At 49.6% G+C, this 27,390-nt stretch overlaps 1 protein-coding gene across 1 annotated transcript in view; it reads right to left on the bottom strand.

Annotated features, from left to right (window-relative positions):
• Itga11 (integrin alpha 11) overlaps positions 1 to 27,390 on the bottom strand; it is a 106,125-nt gene that overhangs the window by 54,376 nt on the left and 24,359 nt on the right. Inside the window, exon 3 of the mRNA NM_176922.5 lies at positions 1,898 to 1,998. Coding sequence (NP_795896.4) covers positions 1,898 to 1,998 — 101 coding nt within the window. The remainder of the gene's footprint in view (positions 1 to 1,897; positions 1,999 to 27,390) is intronic.

The following is a 27,390-nucleotide window of genomic DNA, read 5'->3' as shown; positions in this document are numbered from 1 at the left end:
CTGGCCTAGAAATTATGTAACCAAGTTTGGCCTTGCGCTCTGGTCCTCTATCTCTATCTCACGAGAGCTAGGATTACAGATGCAGCCCTCAGTTCTTAGATGCTAGAGATGAAAGCCAGGCTTTTGCACGCTAGGCAAGCACGATGCAAATGGAGTCACACTCCCAGCCAGCTACTCAGTGCCCTGTAAGGGCACAGATCAGATCTAGAATAGGTCCTAGGGAGTCATCGAGTCAAAATCTGAGGCTCAGAGACAGAGAGAAGTTTCTCAAGGACACACAGCTGGAAGTGAGGCTCTCCTGGGTCTGTTTCAGTCGCCTGTGCCTAAGGGAGGGGCTGATGGGGGACTTAAGTCACCAGCCAGACTCCTTTCCCCGGTGTTCTCACTGAAGCTTAGGGCCCAGCAGTGCTGGGGTTTGGATTCTTCACCAATGTGGTTTGTGGGAGCCTCTGGCATCATGCGACAGATTTTGGGGACCCTGGGAATCCAATGTCTTTGGGATTTCTCTTGGACAATGGCCTTTCCATCCATCTGTTTGTCTCTAGAACTACAGCCTGTTACAGGCTGGCTGCCCTGCTGAAACCCTCCTCCCGGGATCCTCAGGTGAGTTTCTAGGGCAGGGGACCTTGCTGGAGGAGGAAAAAAAAAGGCCTGGAAAGGATACTCTTCCAGGAAAGGCCCAAGAATTATGGCTTTGTGGCCCATGTAGGATTTTTCTTCCTTTTGTGGGCGAAGACAAACCACAGTCTCTCTGCCCTTTAGGAAAAGATGGAAGCATTAAGTAGAGTGGAGCTGTGTGTGTGTGTGTGTGTGTGTGTGTGTGTGTGTGTGTGTGTGTGTGTGTGTGTGTATGTGTGTGTGTATGTGTGTGTGTGTGTATGTCCAGCATCTCCCTTGGTCTCTGCTCTAGCACAGAGGCTGGCGAGCGCTTCCATTCGGAAAGTGAGGCAAAGCCTTCACGTGGGCACAGCACCGCACAGCGGCTGCAGGGCGGGCATGCTGAGTGGCTTGAGATCTTAGCACACTGCCCACTAGCTGGGTGGTCCTGGGCATGTCCCCTTGCTTCCTTCTGCTGTCACTTCCTCATCTGTTGGATGGTCCAGTCCCACTCTTGTGTGGTGGGAACTGGATGGGCAGGGATGCCTAGAAGGGTGTGATCGTGCCTAGCCCTGTGGATGCTGCTGACCATATACACGGGTCTGGCTGCCGACGCTCCTGTTTCAAGATCAGAAACAAGAACACACTTGTTCCAAGGAGACAGAAAAGCCCTAAGCACATGGTCAGTGGATGGGTTAGGAAGATGGACAGCAATGGGACACTGGAGGATCGGCACTGAATTGGGGTTAACTTCTGAGAAGCAATGAGCTGTGTGACTGAAAGAAAGATGCCTCATCTCTCAGGCCTCAGGGTCTCTCCACCCCCACCCCACTCCTTTCTGTCTCTGTCTCCCTCTTTTTGTATGTATGCATGTAGGTGTCAGAGGACAACCTTGGGTGTCTTCCCATTGCCTGTCTTTCTCTTGGTGGCCTGGACGTTGTCATGCTTGCTAGGCTGGCTAGCCAGTGAGTCCCAGCGATAGCCCAATCTCAGCCTCCCAATCACCAGGGCCACAAGGATGTACTCCCATGTCTGGATTTTGTTTTCAGATGTGGATTTTAGAGTTTGGACTTGGGTCCTTGAGCTTGCAAGGCAAGTACCAGCTTCCTTGCTTGCAGTGTGAGCATAGTGATGCATCTCGCTGAACAGCAGGGAAGAGGCAGGCGACTGCACATGTAGACACTCATCCTAGTCTGCTCTGTATGTAACATGGGATGAGATGAACCACATGACTGTGAACATGGGAGTGTGCCAGACCTTGCTCTGTACCTGAGTTAAGAAGAGGCCAGTGGTTGCTTACCCAGGTTGAGCTTGGTGCAGTTGCCCTGGGTTACCGGACATTTGTATACGTCTCCTGTCTTCTGATGGCCATTGGTTTCCATTGGGGCACCCACAACCAACCTGTGAAGAGAAAGAAGAGGAGTCAGGTGGTTGGGGTGGCATTCCTATCCCTGGAGGCTGGCCTTCTGGTGGTAGGGGAGGCAGAGAGGAAGACAGAACGGAGTGGAGGACTTTCCTGCTGAGGGAAGCTGGGCTTTTGGTAGCACGTTGGGGGGACTTCTTACTGAAGACCGTCAGAATCACTGCCATGGGAGAGGTGGTGCACGGGAGAAGCGGAGGGAGGCGTGGAGGTTGTGGGGCAGAGGAGCCGCGGGAGCCTCATTTCACCTCATGGGGAAGGCCTTTGGCTGGCTCAGGGTAGATGAGGTGTGTTGTTCAGGGGTCACTAAGTCTGGTTCAGGTGGACACAGCAGCTAGGGAAAGAGCCAGAGAATCTGCCTGCCTGTGCCTATGTCTCCTGTCCTATGGAGGAAGGCCCTTTGCAAATGGAGATAAAGCAAGGCTCCAGTTTGACATAACCTTGAATGAGTCTGGTGGCCCTATGACCAGGGAAGGTGCTTTAGGAGGGACACACAGAGGAGAGACAAGAGGAGAAGAGGAGACTGGGCCACCAAAGATACGGTTGCCACAAACTGGGGGACACGGGTGCCCCTGGCATCTAGAAGAGTCAATAAAGATTCTTCCCCAGAGCCAGAAGGGAGGCAGACTGAAGGCTGCTTTAGTTGGCCTCTGCATCTGTGGGAGACCTGTTCCTGCCATTTAAGCCACCTTGTTTATGACATAAGTCCCTGTGACCATCACCCACTGCCCTCAACTTCAACGAAGGAAGAGCACACCTTGCTCACAAACACAAATACCCAGGGAAATGAGCCACACACCGTGCAGAGAGGGAAAGCTTGGGTTGTTGGGGACACATCCATGCGAGCTGTTAGAGCAGCGCCCCCTGTGGCTGGAGAGTTCCACACTGACATGCTTCTCTGAGGGTGTCTACATGTGCACCCCTGGCATTTATGCCTCACGCCAACCTCCAGGTGGCAGTATTATCCCAGGAGGCCACAGGAACCTGCGACCTGAGGGGACACCTAGGTGGGCAACTGCTCATCTGTCAGTGTGTGGCATTCTGGTACAACTGGAGACCCCTGGGCCTTGGGCACCTTTACCACTCTCTGCTCAAAGGTTTACAGTTAACAGTGAGCTAAGAATGATGTCCTCGGGCTGGTGAGATGGCTCAGTGGGTAAGAGCACCCGACTGCTCTTCCGAAGGTCAGGAGTTCAAATCCCAGCAACCACATGGTGGCTCACAACCATCCGTAACGAGATCTGACTCCCTCTTCTGGAGTGTCTGAGGACAGCTGCAGTGTACTTACATATAATAAATAAATAAATAAATAAATAAATAAATAAATCTAAAAAAAAATTGTTAAAGAATGATGTCCTCTAGGCTGGGGAGATAGCTGAGCAAGTGTGAGGTCCTGGGTTTGAGTCTCAACACCTACATAAAAAAAAGTCAGAAATGGCAGTATATACTTGTAATCCTAGCACTGGGGTGGTGGGGTGGAGAGGAGTGGATCTCTGGGGCTCAGTGGCCAGGCATCTAGTCTAGTTGGCAAGTTCCAAGCCAGTGACAGACAGCCTTCAAAACACAATGTAGATAGATGGTACCTAGGAAAAGTACCAGGGGTGATCTCTGGACTCTACATACATGCACAAGTGCTCAAGTAACCATCCATAGATGTGGACACACACACACACACACACACACACACACACACACACACACACACACACAGAGACACACAGACAGACAGACAGACTGTCTTCTTGGAGGCAGTGTGTTGTCATGGGAGTGGACACAGACACACAGACACAAACAGACATACTCTCTCTCTCTCTCTCAATACCTTCTTAGAGGCAGTGTGTTGTCATGGGATGGGTACCCCAGCTCACCACAGTGAAGCTGACTGACAGACCCCGGGAGCTGTAGAATACGCAGGAATGGGATAAAGGAGTCAGGGGGTCTCCTGACCCAGCTCTTACAGAGCTGCCCACCATGATGCTTCTGCTCTGGACAGCAGCGTCTCCTCGTGGCTGAGCATTCCACCTCTGGGCTGTCAGGAAAAGTTGCCAGGCTAAATTGGGGCTTGACCGAGCAGCAGCGTTGTTAGAAAGGAAATGTGTGAAATAAGAGTCGAGATTTCTCCCCAGGGAGCCAGATAATGACAGCCTCTAAATATAGCCCCTTATTAGGTATGCCTGTGTCTGACTGGCAGGGGTTAACTGGGCCTATAAAATCTGTTTGTCTAGACAACTTTTGACTACTTAATTCTGGGACAGATTGGGTAGGTAATACTGCTCCATTCTTTCAGAGAGAGGGAGGAGGGAGGGCTTTTTAGATGGAATGCTGAAATTTCAAGGAGGACCTGCCATAGCATGTTCCAGATTAGGGCAAACACTGCTGTCTTCTGGAACAGCCATGTCCACGTGCCTTCTAGAACTCACTCCCAGCATGCCCTGGGTAGGCTTCCCATTGCACCTCTCACTTCTAAGTGGAACACTGAGGTCCAGGGCCACTTGGAGAGTCCCGATAGTGGGAGAACTTAGTTGAGAAACCCAGATTTTGCTGCATGGTCTGGAGAAATGTAACCAACCAAACCTCAGTTTTCCTGGCTACAAAATGGGGCTAAGCACTGGCTCACTGCCAACCTCTCAGCATCTCACCTTACATAGAAGGGGGACTGTATGTGGGTAAGCTATGCCTAACGACTGGTGCCCACTAGCAGCTAGACATGTGTCCTGGCAGTGGTGAAGATGGGGCAACATGGCAGAAAATTCACTAAGTCCTCATGGCTAAATCTGCAGCAAGACTGGGTTTGTGCTTTTCAAAGAATAAGAGTGTCCCTATGTCCCGTCTCCATTCTCCCCAGACCTCATTTCTCTGGGGGTTCTGGGCACATTCTGGGGATCAGGGCAGGGTTCACTGTCCCCACAGTACAGATGCAGAAATGAGACACTCAGAGGGAAGCTGACTGGGCACTTGGTTTGTGGCAAGGTTGGGACTAGAGGGTTCTTGGGACAGCTTCCTCTGTGCTGCCCCAAATGTCTTGCCAAAGAGGGAGCCACCTCCTTTCTCTCTCTCTGGAGTCTGGGCATGACGTGTGCCTGGCGGACTTGAGGTTTGGAGGGAATGATTCAGGCTTTGAGGGGCTAACTGCTGAAGCTTGAGAAAAGGGCCACGTCATCGCCAAGAGCAGCCAAATTGCTCCTGGGGTCTGGCAGCCCCACCACCCACTGTGGCCTCAGCTTTATATGGCCATCTGCAACCTTGGAGCCCAAGGGCCTGTTTGTACTAGATACTCAATATCGTCTGGTATGGGCATCAGGCAGCACGGGAAACCAGAAGGTTGCGGCAAACATGGGCCTTCCATGGCTGACGGCTGTGCGTCACCAGCTGTGGGCTCCCAACATTCTTCCTAGGGAGGTGATGGTGGGTGCTTTGGCTGAAGGGGAGCTGGCAGCCAACATTGTAACTGTAGGCCTTTCTCTGTGGCCACCCTATAGGGAGGGCTCTGCCAAGGGAGGACACTATGGAGAAGTCCACCTGTGGAGAGTTGGGGCTCATAGCAGGGCATAAGTTAGGGGTGGTGTGTGTGTCTCTGTGTGTGTCTGTGTGTGTCTGTGTGTGCCTATGTGTGTGTGTTTCTGTGTGTGTGCCTATGTGTGTATGTCTGTCTATATGTGTGTCTGTGTGTGTGTGTGTCTGTCTGTGTGTGGGTCTCTGTGTGTGTCTCTGTGTGTGTGTGTGCCTATGTGTTTGTCTGTGTGTGTGTGTCTGTGTGTGTGCCTATGTGTGTGTGTCTATGTCTCTGTGTGTGTTTCTGTCTGTGTGTGTACCTATGTGTGTGTGTCTGTGTATGTGCCTATGTATGTGTGTGTGTGTCTATATGTGTGTGTGCCTATGTATGTGTGTGTGTGTCTATATGTGTGTGTGCCTGTGTGTGTCTATGTGTATGTGTGTCTATGTCTGTGTGTGTATGTCTGTGTTTGTGTGTGTATGCCTATGTGTGTGTGTGGATGGTGGCCGAGGAACAAAAGCTGAGGTTGTCCTCTGGTTTCCACATGCATGCACACCTGCAGACAGGCATATGTGCGCACTGCCACCATATTCCTGTGCTATGAGCCACATGGCAGTGAGGAGCAGATTCCTGTTCCAGCTCAGGTGGTGAACAGACTATTAACACCATGTACCTTATTCCTTTTTTATTTTTAACTACCCCCTCCTGTGTGTGTGTGTGTGTGTGTGTGTGTACACATGCCACGGTGCATGTGTGGAAGTCAGAGAACAGCTTGTAGGAGTTGCTTTTCTCCTTTTATCATGCGGGTCCCAGGGATCGACCTCAGATGGTCAGGTTTTGTGGCAAGCACTTTTACCTACTGAGCCATCTCGCCTGTCCTCTTCTGTTCAACCGAACTCCTGGAACTGTCCCCCAGCCGGTCTTAGAGAACAGAAACTCTTTTGTTTTATTTATGTCCTCTTTACAACAGCTCCTTGAGAGGGAACCCCGAATTCCAGATGTTTCTGCGTACCTGGTAATGGGTGTTGAGACTACAAAGGATGGAAAAACTTCCCTGACAGCCTGGGAAGAGATATCCAGAACCCAGAGCAAGGAGGGGCTGCGTGCCAGGTAGGACAGAAGGAGACAAAGCTCTGTTAGGGCCCAGTGTCCTGCCTCTGGGCTTCTACCCTCTGTGCCAAGTCGAGGAGGGTAGAAAGCTGGCAGGCAGGGCTATGCTCTAAATCCAGCCACATCTTTTATTGCCTGTGTCTGCCAAGGCAGGTGTGAGCAGCTCAGCTCCCACACAGATGGTAGAAGCCAGAGCCCGTGAGCAGTAGTAGCTCTTGGATGTCTAGGAAAGCAGAAAAGACATTCCGAGAGAGGGACCAGCCTCTGCTGGAGATGGCGAGTCTAGAGGCGGGGAGGGATTGCTTAAGAAGGGCAGGCTGTAGGCTCTGATCTTTTCCTTGGTATTGGTAGCAACTCTCTGTAATGTTTCCCCTTTGCATCCCGGGAACCTCAATAATCAGTGATGACCCAGTCGATTTTAACGAGTCACGTGTACACGATGGATGGACACAGGGTTTTGGTTACAAAGTCAGTTTGTCCACATTGGAAGCCTGTCTAGGGGCTGCTTCAGAGCCAGGACTCCAGGTTCAGTGCTCCCTTCCCTACTACCAAGACTTTAGAAGCTCACAATGTGGACTGGGCTGGCCGTCAGAAAGCCAAATGAACTCATTTCTCCAAGGTGACCTGTGTTCTCTCCTCTCTGCATTCATCCCTCCATCATTTGGTCCTTTGTCTACTGCCTTAGACCCCCAAACCACCCCTGGCCATCTGTCTCCCCTTTCTAGCTTGCCGTCACTTTTCCTTCTGACATCAGACAGAGGTATGGTATGTGTGGGAGCTCACCAATCTAGAGAATGAAAGGGAGTCCTCCTTTAGTGAGTCTCTCTCTCTCTCTCTCTCTCTCTCTCTCTCTCTCTCTCTCTCTCTCCTTTCATGGAAAATGTAATCTCCTCCAGTCAGTGTGAGCCTAGTGGCTAATGTGTTCAAGATGGAGTGGGGGAAGTGCTGAGCACAGCAGACAGAGAGCCTGAGGCATGGGGGCTCAGGGCTGCAGGGCTCTGTGTGTGTGTGTGTGCATGCATGTGTGTGTGCGAGCATGCGTGTTCAGGGAGAGCCTACCCTAGGCTGCCAGAACTGGGAGAGCATCAGGGGTTTGTGCCCACCTTGGCCCAGACACTTGGCAAAGCCTGACCTCCTAGCATCTGGGAAAATGAATGAGGCCACTCTTTGCCAACACTTCCCTAACTCTCCCCGACTCCATAAAACTCTCTTGAGAGCTTAGAATCCTCTGTGTGGGTCTTAAGCAAACACGTTCACTTTAAGTATTAATGTTATGTGTCAGTGTGATTGGCCCAGGTAGCTCAGATATTTGGTCAAATACTATCCAGGTGTTCCTGTGCCGGTGTTCTTGTACCCGATAAGCAATGAAATCAGTCAACGAGTGGGGACAGACTGTTCAACAGCGTGGGTGGACCTTGTTCAGTCTGGTGATGGCCTGATGGGTGTGAAGATTGGCCCCAGCTGACAGAATCTTCCTGCTAGACTGCCTTTGAACTTGGGCACCAGATTCCCCAGCCTCAGATTTGAGCAGGAATACCAGCTTTCTTTGGCTCTCACGTTTGCCAGCCTCTGGATTGAAATGCTGCCATTTGATCCACTGGTCTCTAGTTTGCCCACTCTCCTTGAAGGTCTTAGAAATGGCTAGCTTCCATGATCACTCAACCCAACCCTCCCCCCGCCCCCCAAGATGGCTCAGTGGGTAACGGTGCCTCCGTCCAAGCTTGACAATCTTAGTTTCATTCCGGGATCCACCATGGTGAATGAAGGGAGAGAACCCATTCTGGCAGCTTGTCTTGACACGCCCCCCCCCAACACTAAATAAAATTGTAATAGGAATAGCAGAGTGTCTAGGATGTTCTGAGGACTCTACAAACCTTGTTTCCTGTGACTAGCCATTCGTGCCCTCAGTCTCTGGCAGCAATGACTAGTCTCCCATTGACGCACCAATCACAGGTGCCTTGAAGAGGCCTCTGGTTTGAAAGGAGGGATGGGCTGGCCAGCAGGCAGTGACCTCTCGGTCGTGATTGTCAAACTGGGCCCCAGTCCCACAGCAGAATGAGTCCCCTCAGGGGACCTGTGGGCATGAACTGTCTTGGGTCCAAGCCCAGACAATCATAGAGTCAGGTCCTGGAGATGGGGTCCAGTCCCTGTTTCCCAGACTTTCTGTGGATGTTAATATGACCTTGAATCTGAGGATTGTGGGATCCTTACATGGGACAGCAGAGTCTATGGCTTCCCTGGGTGCCAAGGTCTGAGTCCCTGCTCCCTGTCTTCCTCTGCCCTGGCCTCTGAGGCTCACTAATGTGGCATAGCTGCTGGCCTCCTTCCCTCTTGCTCATCATTTAGGGTCTTTTTCAAGGTCGCCTTCCCTGACACCTGTCTCAACCAGCCTCTACCGTCTCCTCCTCCTCCTCCTCATCGTCTTCTTCTTCTTCCTCCTCCTCCTTCTCCTCCTCCTCTCTTTGCTCTTTGTACTAACTGGCTCTTGTCTTTCTTTTTGGAAGTGAATTGTTACATATGCCAGGCTGGCCTAGAACTCACGACTCTCCCTCCGGTCTTAGCTGGAATCACAGGTATGTGCTGTATTCTTTATGTGCTTCTTCTGCTGTCTTTATCACCCCACAGATGGTGCCCTTAATTGTCCAACAGCCTTGACAGACAGTTTGCCAGTGGAGGTCAGAGGATGACTTGTGGGAATCAGCTCCCTCCTCTACCATGTGGATGCCAGGGATGGGACTCATGCTGTAAGGCATAGGGGCACTGAGTCCTCTCAATCCTGCACCCACATACTCCTTTAGCTCACTGAAACAGGACTCATTTTTTTTAAAGTATGATTTTAATTCTGTTTACGTTACAAAGGGAGTCCAAGTTTATCGAGCAGAGTTCATACCTCGGATTCGGGGTGGGGGCCAGGAGGGGAGGAAGAACAGAGAGGCTCTGGCTTCCTTTTGAATGAAAACTTTCTAGAAGGCTGCACCTGTAGAGACTGTCCAGGCAGATGTCAAGAGGATGGGAAAACTGGGATCATTTCACATATGTGGATGCTTTACAGATGGATACCTTTCCGAATCATCTTATATCAGTGGTGCCCCTGGATACCCAGTGCTTCTCAATGATACCATGAACCCTGAATCTGGGGCATGTTCCCTTCTGTGGAGGGAGGAGCCCCAGAGTTAAGGGAACAGGGCCCACAGAGTCCGAGTCTACTGGTAATATTCTCTGACAGCCTGGGGCTCCTCTGTCCCTCTTCCTCTCCCTCTCCCTCTGCCCCTTTCACTCTCTGTGTGTATGTGAACCCATGTGTATTTATGTGTGTGTGTGTGTGTGTGTGTGTGTGTGTGTGTGTGCAGCCTTGCCAGTTAGGCTAGGCTGGCCAGCCAGGGAGCCCTGGCATGCATCTGTCTCTGCCTCCCCAAACACTGACATTGCAAACATGCATCACAGGGCCCCAGATCTAAGGGCCAAACACAGGCCCTCGTGCCTGCATGGCAAGCACTTTACCAACCGACCTTTCTCCTTCTCCCCCACCCCTCCCCAAGTCTTTCAGATGAGGTACCACATCACTGAAGTTGGTAGCTAAGCAGTTTGCCAGGGTGTGGACAGAGGGTGAATTTTGCCCCTGGAGACAGATTAGCAGTGGAGAGGGTGTGTGTGTGTGTGAGGAGAAACAGTGTCGGCTAAGGCCAAATGCCTTGGGAGCAGCCTCTCAGCCTTCCTGGGAGCATCTGGTATGGATGGAGAATACGGTCCAGCCCAGTTCTTCATGGTGGTAAAACACTGTTACATTTTCTTACTGGTAGCCCATCTGCTGATGCTCAGGGAAACTTTCTATTGCACAAACCTCTATCAATATTAATCACTGCAGGCGCTTTGAAGCCCCAGTGGAATGGGTAGACGAGACACCAGATGTGATGTCACTCTGAGGGCTGGCTATGGCGGTGGCTTTTTGCATCTCGGTGTCTGGTCTTAACCTGCACCTTCCCTTCCATTGACCTCACAGGTCTGGGTCCCTGCCTGTGACTTTACCTCTGTGTCCACTTAGAACAGGAGAGGGGACGAGGGAGGGACGGCAGCTGCAAGGGAGGCTCTCAACCCAGCTGAAGAGAAACGAGAGCCGGGGCTGCTGGCTGCCTGCTTCCTGAGTGGAAGGGTGTCAGCCCTTTAGCACCTCTCACACCCACGCCGGGCATGTGCCCGTTGCTCTGCACGTCACACTCCGCTGCTTGTGCCGTCCCCCACCCCAGGCCCTCTGACTCTCCTCATTCCATCACTCATTCCCAATGCCTCTTCCTCGGGAAGCCCCCTATAATCTCTGGACCAGAAGTTGTTTTAACTCCCTTGATGCTTTGTTCTTGCCTCTAGTGTCTCCTTTTTCTCCTATACATAGCTGGTTTCCAGAGTTGGTGGAGGTCCTTTGAGCAGTCCACGCTTGGTAACTACTGAGGAAGTGGGTGGACAGCCGGAGGAGACACTCACTGTGCCATCCAAGCTGAGTCCTCTTTGCTTCTTGGGATAAAGCTTCCTGGTGAGCTCGGCTGAGCTCTCCAGGTCTGAGCTTTGCACACAAGCTCCTGCTCCCAGCATTCTTTGTGTGCCTCAGGTCCTGCTCTCCCCAGCAGAAAGGCTGAGAGCCACATATAAAAACCCTTCTGTCTCTTTCCAGAAGGAGCGATAAGCCCTGCCTTATTTGTCCAACCCACACTTGGAGAATTTTTTTTTCTTTCCATTTTGTAACGAATCTTTCCCTTTGAAATGAAACCTAAGCAGCGAGGCCGTTTAGACAGATGTTTCTCAGCGGGACGTGAGGCTCATCTGACTGGCTCCCCGGCCTGCTTGTCAGGAAGAGCCTCTGCAGTTCCTGCTGCCCTCTGTGCAGGTGCTCACTGTTAAGTCGGGTCCACAGTGCACCCCAACAACCCTTTTTAGGGTGTCCCTGACCAGGGACATGGCTAGACAAGGAAGGAAGCAAGCACAAAAATGTCAGGACCTCCCTGATCCCCAACCACTCAGCTGGCAGAGCTGGCTGAGGCACCACGGCACACTCATTGTCCCTGGTGGGTACAGCAGTCCTTCCTCCAGCTTACAGACCTGGGAAAGGGCAAAGAGCTTGGGGGCGGAAGGACAGACAGACACTCTATTGTTCCTGTGCTTATGGTTAATGCCGCTCTGTCCCACCGAGCTAAACAACCTGGGTTGAATTACCTTCCCTATGCTGGCCTTCATGCCTTGTCTGTAAAATGAGGGACTTGGACGGCTTTGGTCTGAGCAGTAGCCATTGAGTAGGTTCTGTGTGCAGGGTACTGTGGGTTTGAACAGAGGGAAGTGGGGGATCACACTGTAACAGGGCCTAGGCAGGGGCACAGAGGGACAGCTCTTGTTTGGCCATTTGAGAATCCATCCCTGAATAGTAGCCCCTGGCAGAGGCTTGCATCGTGAACAGTGTCACTTGGGGATGCAGGTCTGGACCTATGGGGAGAATGGCGTGACTCCCATGTTAAGGAGTGCAAGTGCCTGTCTGTGCATCTTCTAACGCGTGCCTCCTGGTGAGGGCTGTGCTGGGGTGAACCAGAGAGACAAACATCCCTGCCGTCCCTATAGCTGAGACAGTCATACCAATCCTTCCTGCCCCCTCTCACTCTTCCTCACCGACAGTCCCATCCATCCCTTCTCCCTTCACAAGTCCAGGGAACTCTAGCTAAAACACTTCTCCATATCCAGTCACGCCCAGCTTTTAGATCTTGCAAAAACAACACTGTCATCTACAAAGTCTGCTTTCAAGAACAGCACGACCAAAATCATAACAAAATAAACCTCCAGGTATTATAATTAAGCTTATGATTCTGTGTTGGGTCTCGCTCAGAGGCATCCTCTGCTGACTGGCAGGTGCCACATTGCCCCTGATTGGGCTGTCTCCACCTGCTTTCAGGGGGATGTATCCCTACCAACGATCATGTGCTTGGATTCAGGTATTAAAGGTACCTACCGGGGTTAGCTCAATCTCTGACACCACAGACCTCTCACCAAGCATTGGTGGTTTTAGAAAGGGTCCCCTAGACTCATCTTGGGATGGTTAAAAATGGAAATCCCAGGTGTACCTCCCACTCCAGCAAAGTCTGCCCTGGTAATTGACTGCGACGCCCAAGTGTTGGTTCACTTCAGTCGGTGATTCTGTTGTCAAGGGCTCTGCGAGCCCCTGGTCTGTATTAACTGATACTTGAGAGGCGTGGGAATGATGACACCTGGGTATAAGGGCAGGAATCCTTAACATGGCGGGGGTGGGGTGCTCAGTGGTGGATCACTTGTGTAGCATAAGCAAGCCCCAGGGTTCATCTCCTGCACTGGCCCCATCTCCAAATGAGCAAAAACCAGGGCATGTGTTCATCTGCTTCACCTTAGTGCAGTGTACCATTGGACCGATTGGACCACTGGGGCTCCCGCCCATCCATTCTCAAATCCCTCCATAGGAAGAAGCCATAGGAAGTGCTCTACAGATAGATTATTTGTGGGAGTTAATTTTCTAGTAGGTATTATGCTAAAGACTTCCCCTGAGGCTCTCTTAGTACTCATGAAGTCCCATGGCATTCTCTCTCTCTTCTCTCTCTCTCTCTCTTGTTGATTTTTCATGTCGTCCAGACTGACCTTCAACTTTAATCCTCCTCTCTCAACCTCCAAGCGTTGGACTCACAGGCATGTACTACCATGCCCAATATTTATGGCTCCAGGGATGAAAATCAGGGCTTCCTGTATGCTAGGCAAGCACTCTACTCCTTGGGCTTCATCCCTAGTTCACAATGGCTCCACAGAAGACAGACAGACAGACAGAGAGAGAGAGAGAGAGAGGGAGAGAGAGAGAGAGAGCTCCTATTTTGAAGTTTCAGAAACTACTAGAGATGCTAAGTTAGCTGGAAGCTGGTGAAGAATTGGCACTCCTGGACCCTCCTTGAGAAGCAGAGGGGGTGGGTGTAGGACAGCTGCCAGTTCAGTATAGTGTCATTGCAAGGGGTTCTGGCTATGAAGCATCCTTCAAAATGCTTTCTGTGTGGTTCAAAACTCAGGTCTCTTTATTTTCCCCCTCCAGATATGATGAATGGGTATTCTTTAAAAACGACTTACTTTCTATATAAGAGTGTTCTGCTTGCCTGTGTGCCTTACCACTGGAGTGCTTTGTGTTCCTGGAGGCCAGGAAAGGGTGTTGGATCCTCTGGAACTGGTCTTATGGATGGTTGTGAGCTGCCGTGTGGGTGCGAGAAAACAAACCTAGTTCTTCTGCAAGAACAAGTGCTCTTAACCACTGAGCCGTTTCTCCAGCCTTGCAAGTAGCCATTCTTACAGAATAGATCTTAGTTTGAGGAGCCCTGAAGAAAGAAAAGGCTAGACACTCACTTGAGCCTTTACTAGCGAGTAAAGTCTATTGTTTCATATTTGAAAATGCCCCTGTCTTGCATTTCAGCGTTGTGAGCCCTGCAGTTGGGAAGAGCAGAGGACGAGGAAGAGAGGCGCTACAGCCACAGGCTGTGCTGTCTGCAGTGGGCCAGGCCCCTGCCCTCCCCTTACCCACCCTTGCCTTCACTGTGGCTGATCCTTCCCTACTCAGCAGGGAAAGGGATCTCAGAGTGTCCTACACAGGGACCATGGTCCCAGAACCCCATCGAAGGTGTCCAGCTTTGTGCTTCCCTGAGACTTAGTATGGCTCTCACTCAGACTTCCAGAGCCCTCTTTTCCCTTCTCCCTCCTCTGTGAGCCTGAGTCCCACACTGAAGCTGCAAAGACGGGCATGAGGTAAGCCCTGCCCTTGGGGCTCACACTCACTCTTCGCTCCCTCTTTCTTTCCATCCACCTTGTTTTCCATTTTCCCTTTTCCATTTCTCCTAATTGGTTTTTCTTACAATGCTCTTTCCAGGTGGCTCTGTGCTACTGGATCTGACTGATTCATGGCAGCGGAACCGGGAGGGAAACATTCCAGCGGTTAGGATAGACTCAAGAACTCAAGGGAAAACCACAGCCAGCTCCGTGCAGAAACAAGCATGGTCCCACTGGCCATGCGTGGAAACAGGCGTGAAGAGGAGCTAAAATCCCCAAGATCTTGGTTGTGTTTCAGTCAGGGGTAGTTGAAGGAAGCATTCTCTCTAAGCCTGGGGAAAACCCTGGTTACATTAATGAGGGTTGATCATAGCTTAAATAAGTGAGAAAGACATTTATACCATATTAGTGTGGTATAATTGTATACAGCCTTTGAAAATGTGGCTGCTTTTTGATCACCAGTAAAAGGTCAGCTTTTGTTTTTTTGTTTGTTTGTTTGTTTTCTTGTGGGGTAGCCTGCTGATGGGAAGCTCGCCCTGCTGGTCAGTCTCACCTATGGCAAGCTCACAGAATCAGTAGCAGAATCACGGGGTGGGGGTGGGGTGGGGTGGGGGTGGGGTGGGGGTGGGGAGGCAACCTGCGCCCTCTAGTGCCAGTTAGGAGAGATGCAGTTAAAATTGTAAGGGGCCATGAAACTGACAGTGAGGTATGGTGTGGAGGCACACACCTTTAATCCTGGCACTTGGGAGGCAGAAACAGGTGGATCTCTATGAATTCCAGACCAGCCAGGACTACATAGTGAGACTATGTCTCAAAGACAACCCCCTCCTCAAACTGACTATAGCCATTCCTTAGTGTTCGTGGGAAATTGGCCCCAGGAGTCCATGAACCCTAAAACCTACAGCTGCTCAAATTCCTCCATAGAATGGCTCAAGATGGGGCCCGACAAGATGGCTCAGTGGTAAGAACACTGCAGAAGCACTGGGACCTGAATAAAAAGCTGGGTGTGGCCATGTGTCCCTGTAACCCCAGTGCTGTGCAGGATGGGAGCTGAGACAGGAGAGTTGCTGGAGCTTGCTGGCTACTTAACCTAGCTCCAGGTTCAGTGAGAGGCCCTGTCTTCACAGAATAAGGTAGAGAGCAAGATAGCAGGAGCCTAACGTTCTCTGTCTCTGCAAGTGCACGCACAGGGGTTTGCACATCCATAATATGTGTTCATACAGCGCGCGCGCGCGCGCGCACACACACACACACACACACACACACACACACACACACCGCCTTAGCATTTGCATAGAACCTACACATATCACCTCATAGACTTTTTTTTTTTTTTTAAATTTTATTTTTTTTTTTAAAGATTTATTTTATTATTATATGTTAGTACACTGTAGCTGTCTTTAGACACACCAGAAGAGGGAGTCAGATCCTGTCACGGATGGTTGTGAGCCACCATGTGGTTGCTGGGATTTGAACTCTGGACCTTTGGAAGAGCAGTCGGGTGCTCTTACCCACTGAGCCATCTCACCAGCCCATCACCTCATAGACTTTTAAGCCACCTCTAAGTTAAGTTTAACTTCTAATTCAAATCAAATAGCTATTTAAATGGCAACTGTAATGTATGATTTAGAGAATAATGATAAGAAAACAACCTGGACACTCTATAATTTACAGGATTCATGGATCCAGGACTCACAGACATGGAGGGCTGAGTATGCCAGCCTTGAAATCGTAGGACTCTGCTTTGAAGGGGAGGTGCGTTTCGGTCTGAGCTCAGTTGCTCCCTCGTGTGAGACGCTCCCTTTGCCTCTCTTGCGCTGGGCTTTGGAAGTAACAGAATGGATGGTGTTGGCTTTGGAGAAGGGGGTAGGGTGGGGAGGAGGCTGCTAGCCACTGTGCAGGGGTGAGGAGAGGAGGTAGAGGCTAGGACCAGACAGGCCAAGATGCTGAGTTGGCAGTTCTCCCTGGCTTCTCTGAACGGCCAAAGCCAGTTTATTTTCTTTCTTGGGGGTTAGTAACCAGGAGGCGTCCACTCCCAAGACTGTGTCTTCTGACCCCAGAAAGCATATTGTTTGGCTCCCTGCCTCTTGGAGTTCATCACTAAGAATATTCTCCGTCTGAGGATGCCCCTGGCTCCAGCTCTGCGGTTGATTCTGTGTGAGGAGCTACCTGGGCCATCGCTCATATAGCCTTCAAATCCTGGCACTCTCCTGCATTGATTTAGAACTAAAAACATAAATAAGTGAAAGGATAGCAGAGAGAGAAATGGCTCGGGGGCTTGAAGAGCCTTGAGAGCTGTTATCTGGCTTTGCCTCACATCTGTACACGGCCCCTGCATCTCACATCTGTACACCGCTCAAGTTTGCACTGGGTTCTGAGGCTGACAGCTCCCCTCCCACCTCCCTGTGGCTCCTCTCAAGGCTGCTGTCTGCCATTTGAGGGCATTAGGTGCTCTCAGCCCCATCATTGAGGACAACTGCCTGGCTTTCTACTCCCCTCTCTGAGCCTCCCACAATCTCTCTCTCCTTGCTCGCCTGCCTGCCTGCCCTGCCAGGGCCTGCCTGGTGGCTTGGCCTGGGGCCTAAGCCTGCATTTCCCTAGAATATGGTTTCCCCTTCTCTTTGGCCCTTACGCAGTGGATGCCATCCTGCCCACCGGCTTTGCCGCTACCGTGATTTATCCTCTAACCAGAATGAGTCAGGGTGTGGGTTTTTGATTTGTTCCAAGGGAAAATAGCAGAAGGCATTTCTGCACCGTGAGGTTGGGAGCCTGCTCTGGGGGCCTGAGTTGGGGACAAAGAAGCATATTTCTCGGTGAGATTTCCCAGCAGAAAGGTCAAGCCTGCTCCAGGCCTGTCACCGAGGAAGGGGACCAGATTGAAGATCTGTCATTCTGTCCAAGCAGCCATTGAGCCTCCTATCCTTGAAGCTTCTGTCTCTCCCCTCAGGGAAGGAGCAGTGAAGGAGACAACATCTCTCAGTGACTGCTTTGTGATAGACATTTTACACCATCTCTTCCTCCTTCCTCCACAAGTTTACTTTTGGATTTACATCCCTGGGCCCTTTTGTTGGATGAAGAGACTGGTAGAGAAACCAGCTGTGACATGTTCAAGTCTCATGGCTTGAAAAGTGCTGAGACGGGAGGGCACTGCATATGGCTCAAGCTGTCCTTGAACTTGCTAAGTAGCTAAGAGTAACCATTTGATCCTCCTGTTTTCACTTCCCAAGTGCAGGGATCATGCCATGTTTATACAGCCATCATGCTAAGTTTATACAGTTTGAGGAATCGAACCCAGGGCCTTGTGCATGGTAGGCAAATGATCAATCAACTGAGCTAGCATCCCTGCCCCAGTGGTGTGACTTTGAAGACTAGACTTTGCTCAAAGGGAGGGAGACGTCCTCAGTTGTCCATCCTCAGTGAGCCTCTGGGAATACGTGTGGAGAATCCTTGGGTCTGGATGGGTACCAACTAGGGCATCCTGTGCTCTGGGATGCAGGATGCTAGATGAACTGTCTCTAGCCACCTAAGTGCTCATTAATCAGGTGGAGCAGTCACAGGAGGGAGATGCTGCCCCAAGCTGGCAGCTGGACGTCAGTTTCAGCCCTGGCTCTTCCATTGACTGGTCATGGGGCTTGGTTTAATATTGTTCTACCTCCAAGCCTTGGCTTCCTCACCTTTGACGTTAAGGAGGTTGGGAGGACCTTTCAGACCAACCTCTATGTAAGGTAGAACTGACACAGGGCACAACAGCCCTGAAGGCCCACCCATGGTTCTGTGTGGTCCATCTGGGCCTCCTGGGGGATGCTCCCACCCCTGGACCAGCCCTAACCCACCTCTGCCTCTGAGAACTGTGCTCCATGGAAGACCACTGCATTAGCGGCCCTGATTTCAGGATGAGGAGCTGTCTGCTCTGCCTGGCATCTCGACAGCACGGGACACCATGCCTGATAGGACTCTGGGGAGAGATTAGGGTGTGTTCTCCTCTTTTCTCCTGTCACTGTGATAAAAAATACTCTAACCAAAAGCAAAGGGTTTATTTGGCTTATAACTTTCAGGTCACCATGTTTTATTGAGAGAAGTCAGGGCAGAGTCAAAGCAGGTGCTTGAAGCATGGAAGGATGCCTCTCATGGGTCCACTCTCTGCCTTGCTCAGCTAGTTTTTTATACAGCCTAGGATCCCATGCCTAGGGATGGTGCGGCTCACAGTGGTCTGAGCCCTCCAGAGTCAATTAGCCATCAAGACAGAGCCCCACTGGCAAATCTGATCCAGGCGACTCTAGGTTGTGTCAAGTTTGTTTAGATTTATTTATGGTTTTGCTTTGTGTGTATGTGTACGTGAGGCTGCGTGATTTTGCACGCACCACATACATGCAAGTTCCAGTGGAGGTTAGAGGGTGTAAGTGGGGTTAAAGTTGATTGTAAGCTGCCTGATTCGGGTGCTGGGAACCTGGGTTTTCTGCAAGAGCAGGCAGTACTCTTAACCAGACTCATCTCTCCAGCCCTGGTTGTACCCCATAGATAATAAAACCTAAGCACAATATGTTAGTGACCTGCCTGCGGATTCCAGCCCTTGTCGTCTCAGGACCACCATGTGATGGCATGCTTCTGGTGGCGGTGATGGCGAGCATGGATCTACACCTCACCATGGCGAATATTTGCTTCCAAACTTTGTAGGTGTCTGGGCCGCACCTCCTCCCACCACAGTCCACCTGTACGACACACAGGCGCATGTCTCTTGAAGCCCCTAACCACACAGCTCAGTTCAGCCGTCGCCAGAACACCCTGATCAGAAGGCTGGGACTTGAGATTTGGTGAGTCTGTCTGACCCCACGCCCACCAGCAACCATAGTCATGCCCCAGTTGTTCTCTCTCCTTAGAGAGAAGCTTTTACCCCCCACAGCAGCCTGAGCTTAGGAACCAACCCAAGGCAGCTCCTGCAGAGACAGCACCTTGCCAGTTTCCCTTCCAGCCTCCACCCACTCACTTCTGCCCAGGATCTTCCTTCCTTCAATCTTTAGCCCTCCAGTATGCGCACTTGCACGCGCACTTGCTTTCCTCCTCTGCACCAGGGCTCTTGTTCACTCAGGGAATGTTCCAGGCACTGGGAAGCCTTCCCTCCCTGTCCTTAAGGTACATGTTGATTTGCTGAGATATTGATGGCTTCCTAGGAAAGCGAGGGTGGGGTGGAGGGTATGGGGGGCAAGGTAGCCTCCTCTTGCTTGGTAGCCTGCAACCTCTGCCCTGTCTCCAATAAAGATATGGGTGGGGGAGAAAAGGAGGGAGGGGAAGGAAGAATGGTGTGGAGGACAGGCGCGGGCGGCCGTGTGTGTGTGTGTGTGTGTGTGTGTGTGTGTGTGTGTGTGTGTGTGTGTGTGAAGGAGGTCAAGGGAAGGGGAAGGAGAATAAAGAGGAGGAAGAGGGGCACAGGGGAAGGGAAGAGGTGGAGGAGGAGGTAGAGGAGGAGGAGGTGGAGGAGGAGGAGAGGGGGAGGAGGGAGACAAGGAAAGTGAGGGAGGAAGATAAGAAAGGGAAGGGAGAGAGAGCAGCAGGGTGGGAAGGAAGATGTTTGACATCAAAATCCCATCCTCCTCGGGTTTCTCCACCACCCTTTCCTGCCATGTTTGAAACTGATTCCTTCCTATGAACCCAAAACCTTTTCGAGTGTCCCTCTCTAGGTATCTGTGAGCTGGAATCTGTGTTCCCTGAGCATTCCTGTCTCTTCCTAGCTGGACTTGGCCCCTGTTCTGCCATCTTGGTGGGATTGAGAATCACAGTGGAAACAAATCTCTCAACATATCTATGAGGATGTTTCCAGAAAATTTTATCTGAGGAGGGAAGACACAACCTGAATGTGGCCTGCATCCTTTCATGGGCTGGGGTCCCAGACTGACTGTCAAGTAGACAGTGAGCTGAGCACCTCGTTCACCTTGCTCTGCACCCTGACTGCAGATGCGCCCTGACTGGTTGCTTCGCACTCCGTGCCTTCTGTACCATGATGTGTTCTCCCCTCTCACTGGGAGTCTAAATGATCTCTTCCTGCCTTCAATTGCTCTGCTCTTCAATTCATGCGTTTTGTCCTAGAACTGAAATGTAACTAATACTCACATGCAGGCAGCTTACCATGACCTTGTGTCTCAAAGTCTACGTGTAACAGTGTCTCCCTTAGCAGAATGTTCTGCCTTGTAGAGAGCTGAGGTTTCTCTAGCCGGGGGCAGCGCTTCAAGAACAAACTGGGACCTTATGGGGCCCAGCTCTCTTTCTTCAAAGCATCAGGAGGCTTCCTGCACCAGAGGACGCAGGCAGGGGCTTCTGCAGGCCGGCACTGGAGCACAGGACATCAAATGGTCTTAATCACTTCAATGTAAACGAGCTCAAGTCATGTGGATTGAGTTTCTCTGAAAATACACAAGGGCTTAAAGAGCAGAGGCAGAGAACACTCAGTCCCCGAGGAATTTGTTTTCGCTTTCCTTTCTGTGCGTCTGTGAGTGTTGTTATTGTTGTTGAGACTGAAGCATGTCAGAAACGGTTCAAGATGCCTACAACATCCCTGGATGCTCAGCAGAGCCCAAGGAGGGTTCTGAGTCGGGCATGGTGGGAAAAGGTGAAGGATTAAGAATAAATACCATTGGCTACCCCTCCAGACCTGTTCCTGTGACCTCTTAGTCAGGCTGTTGTGCCCCTGACACCCCATGAGGCTCCAGCATGATGGCTCAGGCCTTTGTGGGTATCCGAAGTGGATGACACTGGGCCACACTTCCCTGGGTCACACTGGTGTCTGGGAGTGACGCTTTCCCCTCTTGTCTTACATTCACCATGTCCTGTGGAAGGTGGGCCTTAGAGTCCATCTCCCTGCTGGAGATTACTGAGGAGCAGTTTGAGTGACAGATCCTCTGACCCCGGAGACATAGACTATGAGTATGAGCTCTGCCCAGGGCTGGGTGCACAGGAGCCTCCCGAGCGCAGCCACTGTCTTGATTTCAGGATTCTCTGCCTCCAGCTGCAAGTCACTCCACGGTCACTTCCTGCTTTGCTATGAAACATGTGTGCACGTAGAGTGCTCTTTAACCTTGCCCGGCACACTCCCCGATGGGGCAGGGGAGGGTCCAGTCTCATTTGATCTGTGAGTAAACAGAGGTCAGAAAGGCTGAGTCTGCCAAGGCCTCTCTCCAGTGGCAGAGCTCTGAGCTGCAAATCCTCTCTCTGGTCCCTGCTTTGAGGTGCCTCCTGGCAGAAAGCCACATCAGCTCTTGCCACAAAGGCATGAATAGTGATCAGCCAGGGTCCCCAGAGGGACATTGCAATCAATCAGTCTCTCACCCCAAGATCAACACCCACGGGTCCTCTCTCTGAATAAAACTCCCAGAAAGCTTCTTGCAAGGTGGGAGAAGCGGTGTGTGTGTGTTTGTGTGTGTGTGTGTGTGTGTGTGTGTGTGTGTGTGTGTGTGTGTGAAAGGAGGAAATGTGGGGGTCAGTTATGATTGCCACCTTGATGTGGTTTAGAGTCAGCATGGGAACAAATCTCTGGCCATGCCTGTTAGGGATTATCTAGATTCGGTTAATGGAGGTGGTAAGTCCCACGCTGAATGTGGATGGTACCACACCATGGACTGGGACCCTGACTGCATTATAAGCAAAACTTGAGCTAGCTGTAGCATTTGTCTTTCTGCTTCCTGACTAGATGCAATAGACCAGCTGCCCCTGGTGTCATGCCTCACAGCTGTGCTGGACTGTGCCCTCCAACTGTGAGCCAAAATCAACGCTTCCTTCCTCCCTGAAATTGCTTTTCTCAGGTATTTGGTCCCAGTAACAAGACAAGTAGCTGATATAGGGAATAATTAAACGGTAATGAATGAGGTTCCTGCCATTGGGGACAGGGACCCCTCCTGACAGGTGCTTTGGTCCACTTCACAGGTCCTGCAGCTCCCTCAGTCCCCAAGGCTGCTCTCTCTGTTTTCTAAGCTCAGTGGGAGCTGTACATAAGCTCAGGTCTTGGGGCTCCAGTGGGTGTGGCCCTGCCCATCCCACCAGGGGCACACACTCCTTTCCACAGGCTCTGGGCCATGCTCAGGTCAACAAAAGCATCTAAGAAATCAAGTCATCTCATGACCTCAGAGGCATCTTCTATTCAAAGGCCTTCTGGAGACCTTGCCTGGGGCTCCCCATGTTAGAAGCTGGCTGAGTTTCTGCCTTGGGAAGGGTGCTGTCAGGTTGCAGGGATTCCATGCAGCACTGGTATCTCATTGTGGAGGGGACATGGGGCAAGAGGCTCCCTTGGTACCTTGGAAGTCATATGTCTTCCCAAGGGAAAGCCTTGGGAGGAAGGGTCATTCCAGGACAGGAAAAGGCTCTAGAGAGCCCTCATGGAGAGATGGAGAAAGTAACCCACAAGATGGGTCTGAATACTACCAGGTCATCTTTCGTCTCGCATTGTTTTTAATCCTTTGAGTTACTGCCTCCTCGCTGGGTCTAAGGCTTACTCTAGAGTGAAACCATGCTTTTAGAATTCCAGCACTGTGCAGAGCCTGTAAACTTATTAACAGATGTTTAACAGTCTTGGTCAAAATAAGGGCTTACTTGAAAACTTTTTTTTTTTTTGAGACCTTAAACCTCTGATCCTCTTGCTGCTACCTCTTGAGTGCTGATATTGCAGGCTGGGGCCACCATAGCCAGTTAATGCAGTGCTGGGGATTGAACCTATGACTTTGTGCTTTATCAACGAAGCTAACTCCAGCTCCTTAATCCAACCACTTGTGTGGGTGTACATATATTGTGCATGTGTGTACTCATGCATGTGTATGTGATATTGTATGCATGTTGATGTATGCATGTGTACAAAGGCATGGATGGGTGTGGTTGTATATGCATGGTGTGTGGTATATGTGTATGTACATGTGTATGTGTATGTTTCATGTATGTGTGTGTGATGTATACATGTGTACAAAGCATGTGTAGGTGTGGTATATATGCATGTGTGGTATATGTGGTGTGTATGTATGTGCGTGTACATAGGTTGATGTTTAGCACTTATGCCATCAGTTTCCACCTTATTCCTTGAGACAAGGTGCCTCTCTGAACCTGGAGCTCAGTAACTAGGCAAGACTGGCTGACCCCTGAGCTCCAGGGATCCTGTCTTCCCGTGTCCAGCACTAGAATCACAGACATTGCCACCATGCCCAGCTCTTTATGTAGTGCTGGGGCTACAAACTCAGTTCCTCGTGCTGACACAGCAGTCAGGCTAATGACTGGGCTACCTCCCCAGCCCCTCAACCTAGCTTTTTCTGTCTTGCATAGCTTGTAAAGAATATGTATACTGGGCGGCTGGAGGGACAGTTCAGTGGCTAAGGATTCTTAATGCTCTTCTAGACGATCCAAGTTCTGCTCCTGGCATCCACATCAGGTGACTTACAGCTACCTCACTGTAACTCCGACTCCAAGGGGATCTGACACCTCTGGCCTGAACAAGCACCTATACTGACGTCATAACCCTCCTCCCCCATGTAAACACATACATACACATAGTGCACATAATTAACATAATAAAGGTAAAGTTAAAAAAGAATATATATACTGGGGCTAGGATTATAGCTCAGCTGGTGTAGTCCTTACCTAGCAACTTGAATCCTTAGCATTACAAAAACAAGTCTTAAAAAAAGAATACAGATGCCTTGCATCCTATGTGGCCAGTGGAGAGAGGCTTACTTCACTGAGTTTGAGCAGCTGCTGAATGCCAGGGAATATGTCTCTGACTCCACAAAGAATTATGACTCTGCTTGAGAAAAAATAGATGCTATAAAAAGGGAAATAAAGCCGGGCGTGGTGGCACACGCCTTTAATCCCAGAACTTAGGAGGCAGAGACAGGCAGATTTCTGAGTTCAAGGCCAGCCTGGTCTACAAAGTGAGTTCCAGGACAGCCAGGGCTACACAGAGAAATCCTGTCTCAAAAAACAAAACAAAACAAAAACAAACAAACAAAAGTAACAGGAAGAAATATTAAGACGATAGAAGAAAAACTGCCAACAAAAGGTTCACTTGAAGAATCTGAGTGAAATAAAGTGTATTGCAGACAGATGAACAGACATCAAGTCCAACGCCCAAACTTAGAGACAGGAGCACTGAAGCTGCTGTCTCCTATTTTTTATACAGAAAATTATACCAAATCCCCTCACGGAATTCTATGAAGATAGGGAAGAGTCACAGAACGATAATCAAATGAGTAGGCAGATAGGGATGCTGCAGTTAAAGGCCTGGTGGAATCTATAACTATGCAAAGGTAAAAATCTATGACAGAAATGGCACAAGGGACAGGACAGGACAGATTGCTGGAGTCAGTGTTACTTAGGCAGTAGTAAAAGCCCTAACTTAAGATAGATCTTGGGTCAGCAAGATGGTGCAGTGGGTAAAAGTGCTTGCTACCAAGCCTGACACACCGAGTTCTGTCCCTGGAATCCACATGGGCGAAGCAGAGAAAAACCTCCCAATTAAACCACCAATTATCTAGTTATATAATTATGATATAAAATATTAAGATATAAGAAAAGATATTAGATATTCTGGTTGACCTCTGTCACTTACATGCCTTAGTGCTTCCTCCCAAACAAACAAACAAACAAACAAACAAATGTAATTTAAAAGATAGACCTTAGTAAATCACTAGTGTACATCTTAATGTCTAGGTTGAACCATCCGGGGAGTAGCTCAGGGCAGAGTCCTGCCTAGCAAGCGTGGGACCCTGGATGAGTGCCCAGCACTGGAAACAACAGGACAACCAATAATCCAACTATGTTATTATATTAAATGTCCAATTAAAATATTGGACATTTATTATGTCCAAGGCAAGGCTTATCAGAATGGATTAAAACCTCATATGTCACTTAGAAGAGGGATATTTTAAATATAAGGACACAGCTGGCTGAAGACAGGGCTTAGCGGATAAGAGCACATACTGCTCTTGAATAGGCTCTGAGTTGGGTTTCCAGAAACCACAATGGATGTCTCACAATCGCCTACATCTGCAGGTACAAGGCACTCAATGTCCTCTTCTGGCCTCTGCAGGCAGTTGCACTCCTGTGTATATACCCCCACACAGACATACATGCATATACACAATTAAAGATTAAAAATAAATTTTCAAAAAAAGAGGGTAAGGATACAGAAAGGCTGAAAGCAAGAGGATGTAAAAAAGCACACAGGAGTTTACTAAAAGATAGCTATTGCGCCCATAGTAGTCCAGACAATTATATATATACATACACATATATATATTTTCATGTAATAAATATAGAGTAGCAATATAATTAAAGCATAAAATGTTAAGATATAATGTAAGATTTATTAGGTGTTCTAGTCAGCTTTAACTGCCAATTTGTCTAGAATCACCAAAGGAGAGTCCCAACAAAGGGACTGCCAGATCACACCGACTGGCAGTGGTCACATCTTGGGAGGTGGTTGTCTTCATTGTGAATTGATGAGGAGGGTCCAGCTCACTGTGGGTGGCACCATTCCCTAGGCTGGTGGTTCTCAGCTATATAAGAAAGCTGTCGGGGAGTGTGGGGGGAGGGTATGGGGGACTTTTGGGATAGCATTGGAAATGTAAATGAGGAAAATACCCAATAAAAAATAAAAAAACATGTTTTACTTTGCTGAGATATTAAAACTGATATTTACATAAAAAAAGAAAGCTGTCTAAGCATGAGCCTGAGAGTGAGTAGCAGGCGACATTATCCCTCAGTTTCTGCTGTTCTGGCTTGGCTGTGGCTGAGTCGCCAGGTTGGAGGTGATGCTGTGTGGAGTAATGAACAGTTCTGCCTTCTTGTCCTGACTTCCCTCTGCTGGACCTTGACCTGGAAACAGAGCCAGGAAACTCTTTCCTTCCCAGGTTGCTTTTGGTTAGAGACACAGCAACTGAGTGAAAATAGAGTATTAGGCTGTAATGCTAAATTGATGTATCTAACTAATAACGAATTAATTTATATACCTAGTTAACAACTTCAAGAAATATAAAGCAAAGCTGACAAAGGTGATGATAGTTGGAGATTTTAATACATCTCCCAGAAACATGGAATAAGCAGATCAAAAGACTCCCCACACCAAACAGAGTCACCAAACACAAACAGTAAAGCTGTGGACATTAGAAAAACACAGCCATGTTGATCTAATGGCATACAGAAAAACACTTAACAAAAAACAGAACAAGCATGGTGGCGCATGCCTCTAATTCCAGCACTCGGGAGGCAGAGGCAGAAGGATCTCTGTGAGTTTGAGGTCAGCCGAGTCTGCAAATCAAATTCCAGGACAGCCAGGGCTGGAAAAACTCTGGATCAAAAAATCAAAGCCAAATCAAACCAAAATAAAGCAAACAAATGAACAAACAAGCAAATAAACAAACAAAAACAAAGACAACCAACTAACAAACAAAAACCAGAAGAGACTTATCAAATGACTTGGGAACTTACTAAAATAGAGCACATCTGGTTTATACAGCATGAGACTGGAGAGGTGGCTCAGCCATTCAGAGCACTGGCTGCTCTTCCAGAAGACCCGATTCCAATTCCCAGCACTGACAAGTTCCTAGGGACCTAAAGGCCTCTTCTGGCTTTTATGGGTACTATGCATCCACACCGTGCATAGACATACATGCAGGTATACATGCATCTTTTAAAAAATAAATTATATAATGCCACTTCTGATTACTAGGAATGAAGCTAGAGTTCTGATAGTACATAACCAGAAGATTGGCAAATATTTGGGAACTAAAGCAACATATTTCTAAATGACACATGGGTCAAAAAAGACATTAGATATTCATGTGATTGCAATGAAAATGAAACCCCAAGAATATGAGATGCAGCTTAAGCAAAAGAACATTGCAACCCTTATGTGTATTTTTTCCGCATATAAAGGAAACCAACAATTTAAATATGAATCTAGGAAAAGACAAATTAACTCCCCAAAGGACAGAAGAGAACAACT

This window comes from Mus musculus, chromosome 9 (assembly GCF_000001635.26).
Source record: "Mus musculus strain C57BL/6J chromosome 9, GRCm38.p6 C57BL/6J".
NCBI classification, from domain to species: Eukaryota; Metazoa; Chordata; class Mammalia; order Rodentia; family Muridae; genus Mus; species Mus musculus.
The sequence above is the reverse complement of the archived record's forward strand: the minus strand, read 5'-3'. Positions and strand labels throughout refer to the sequence as shown.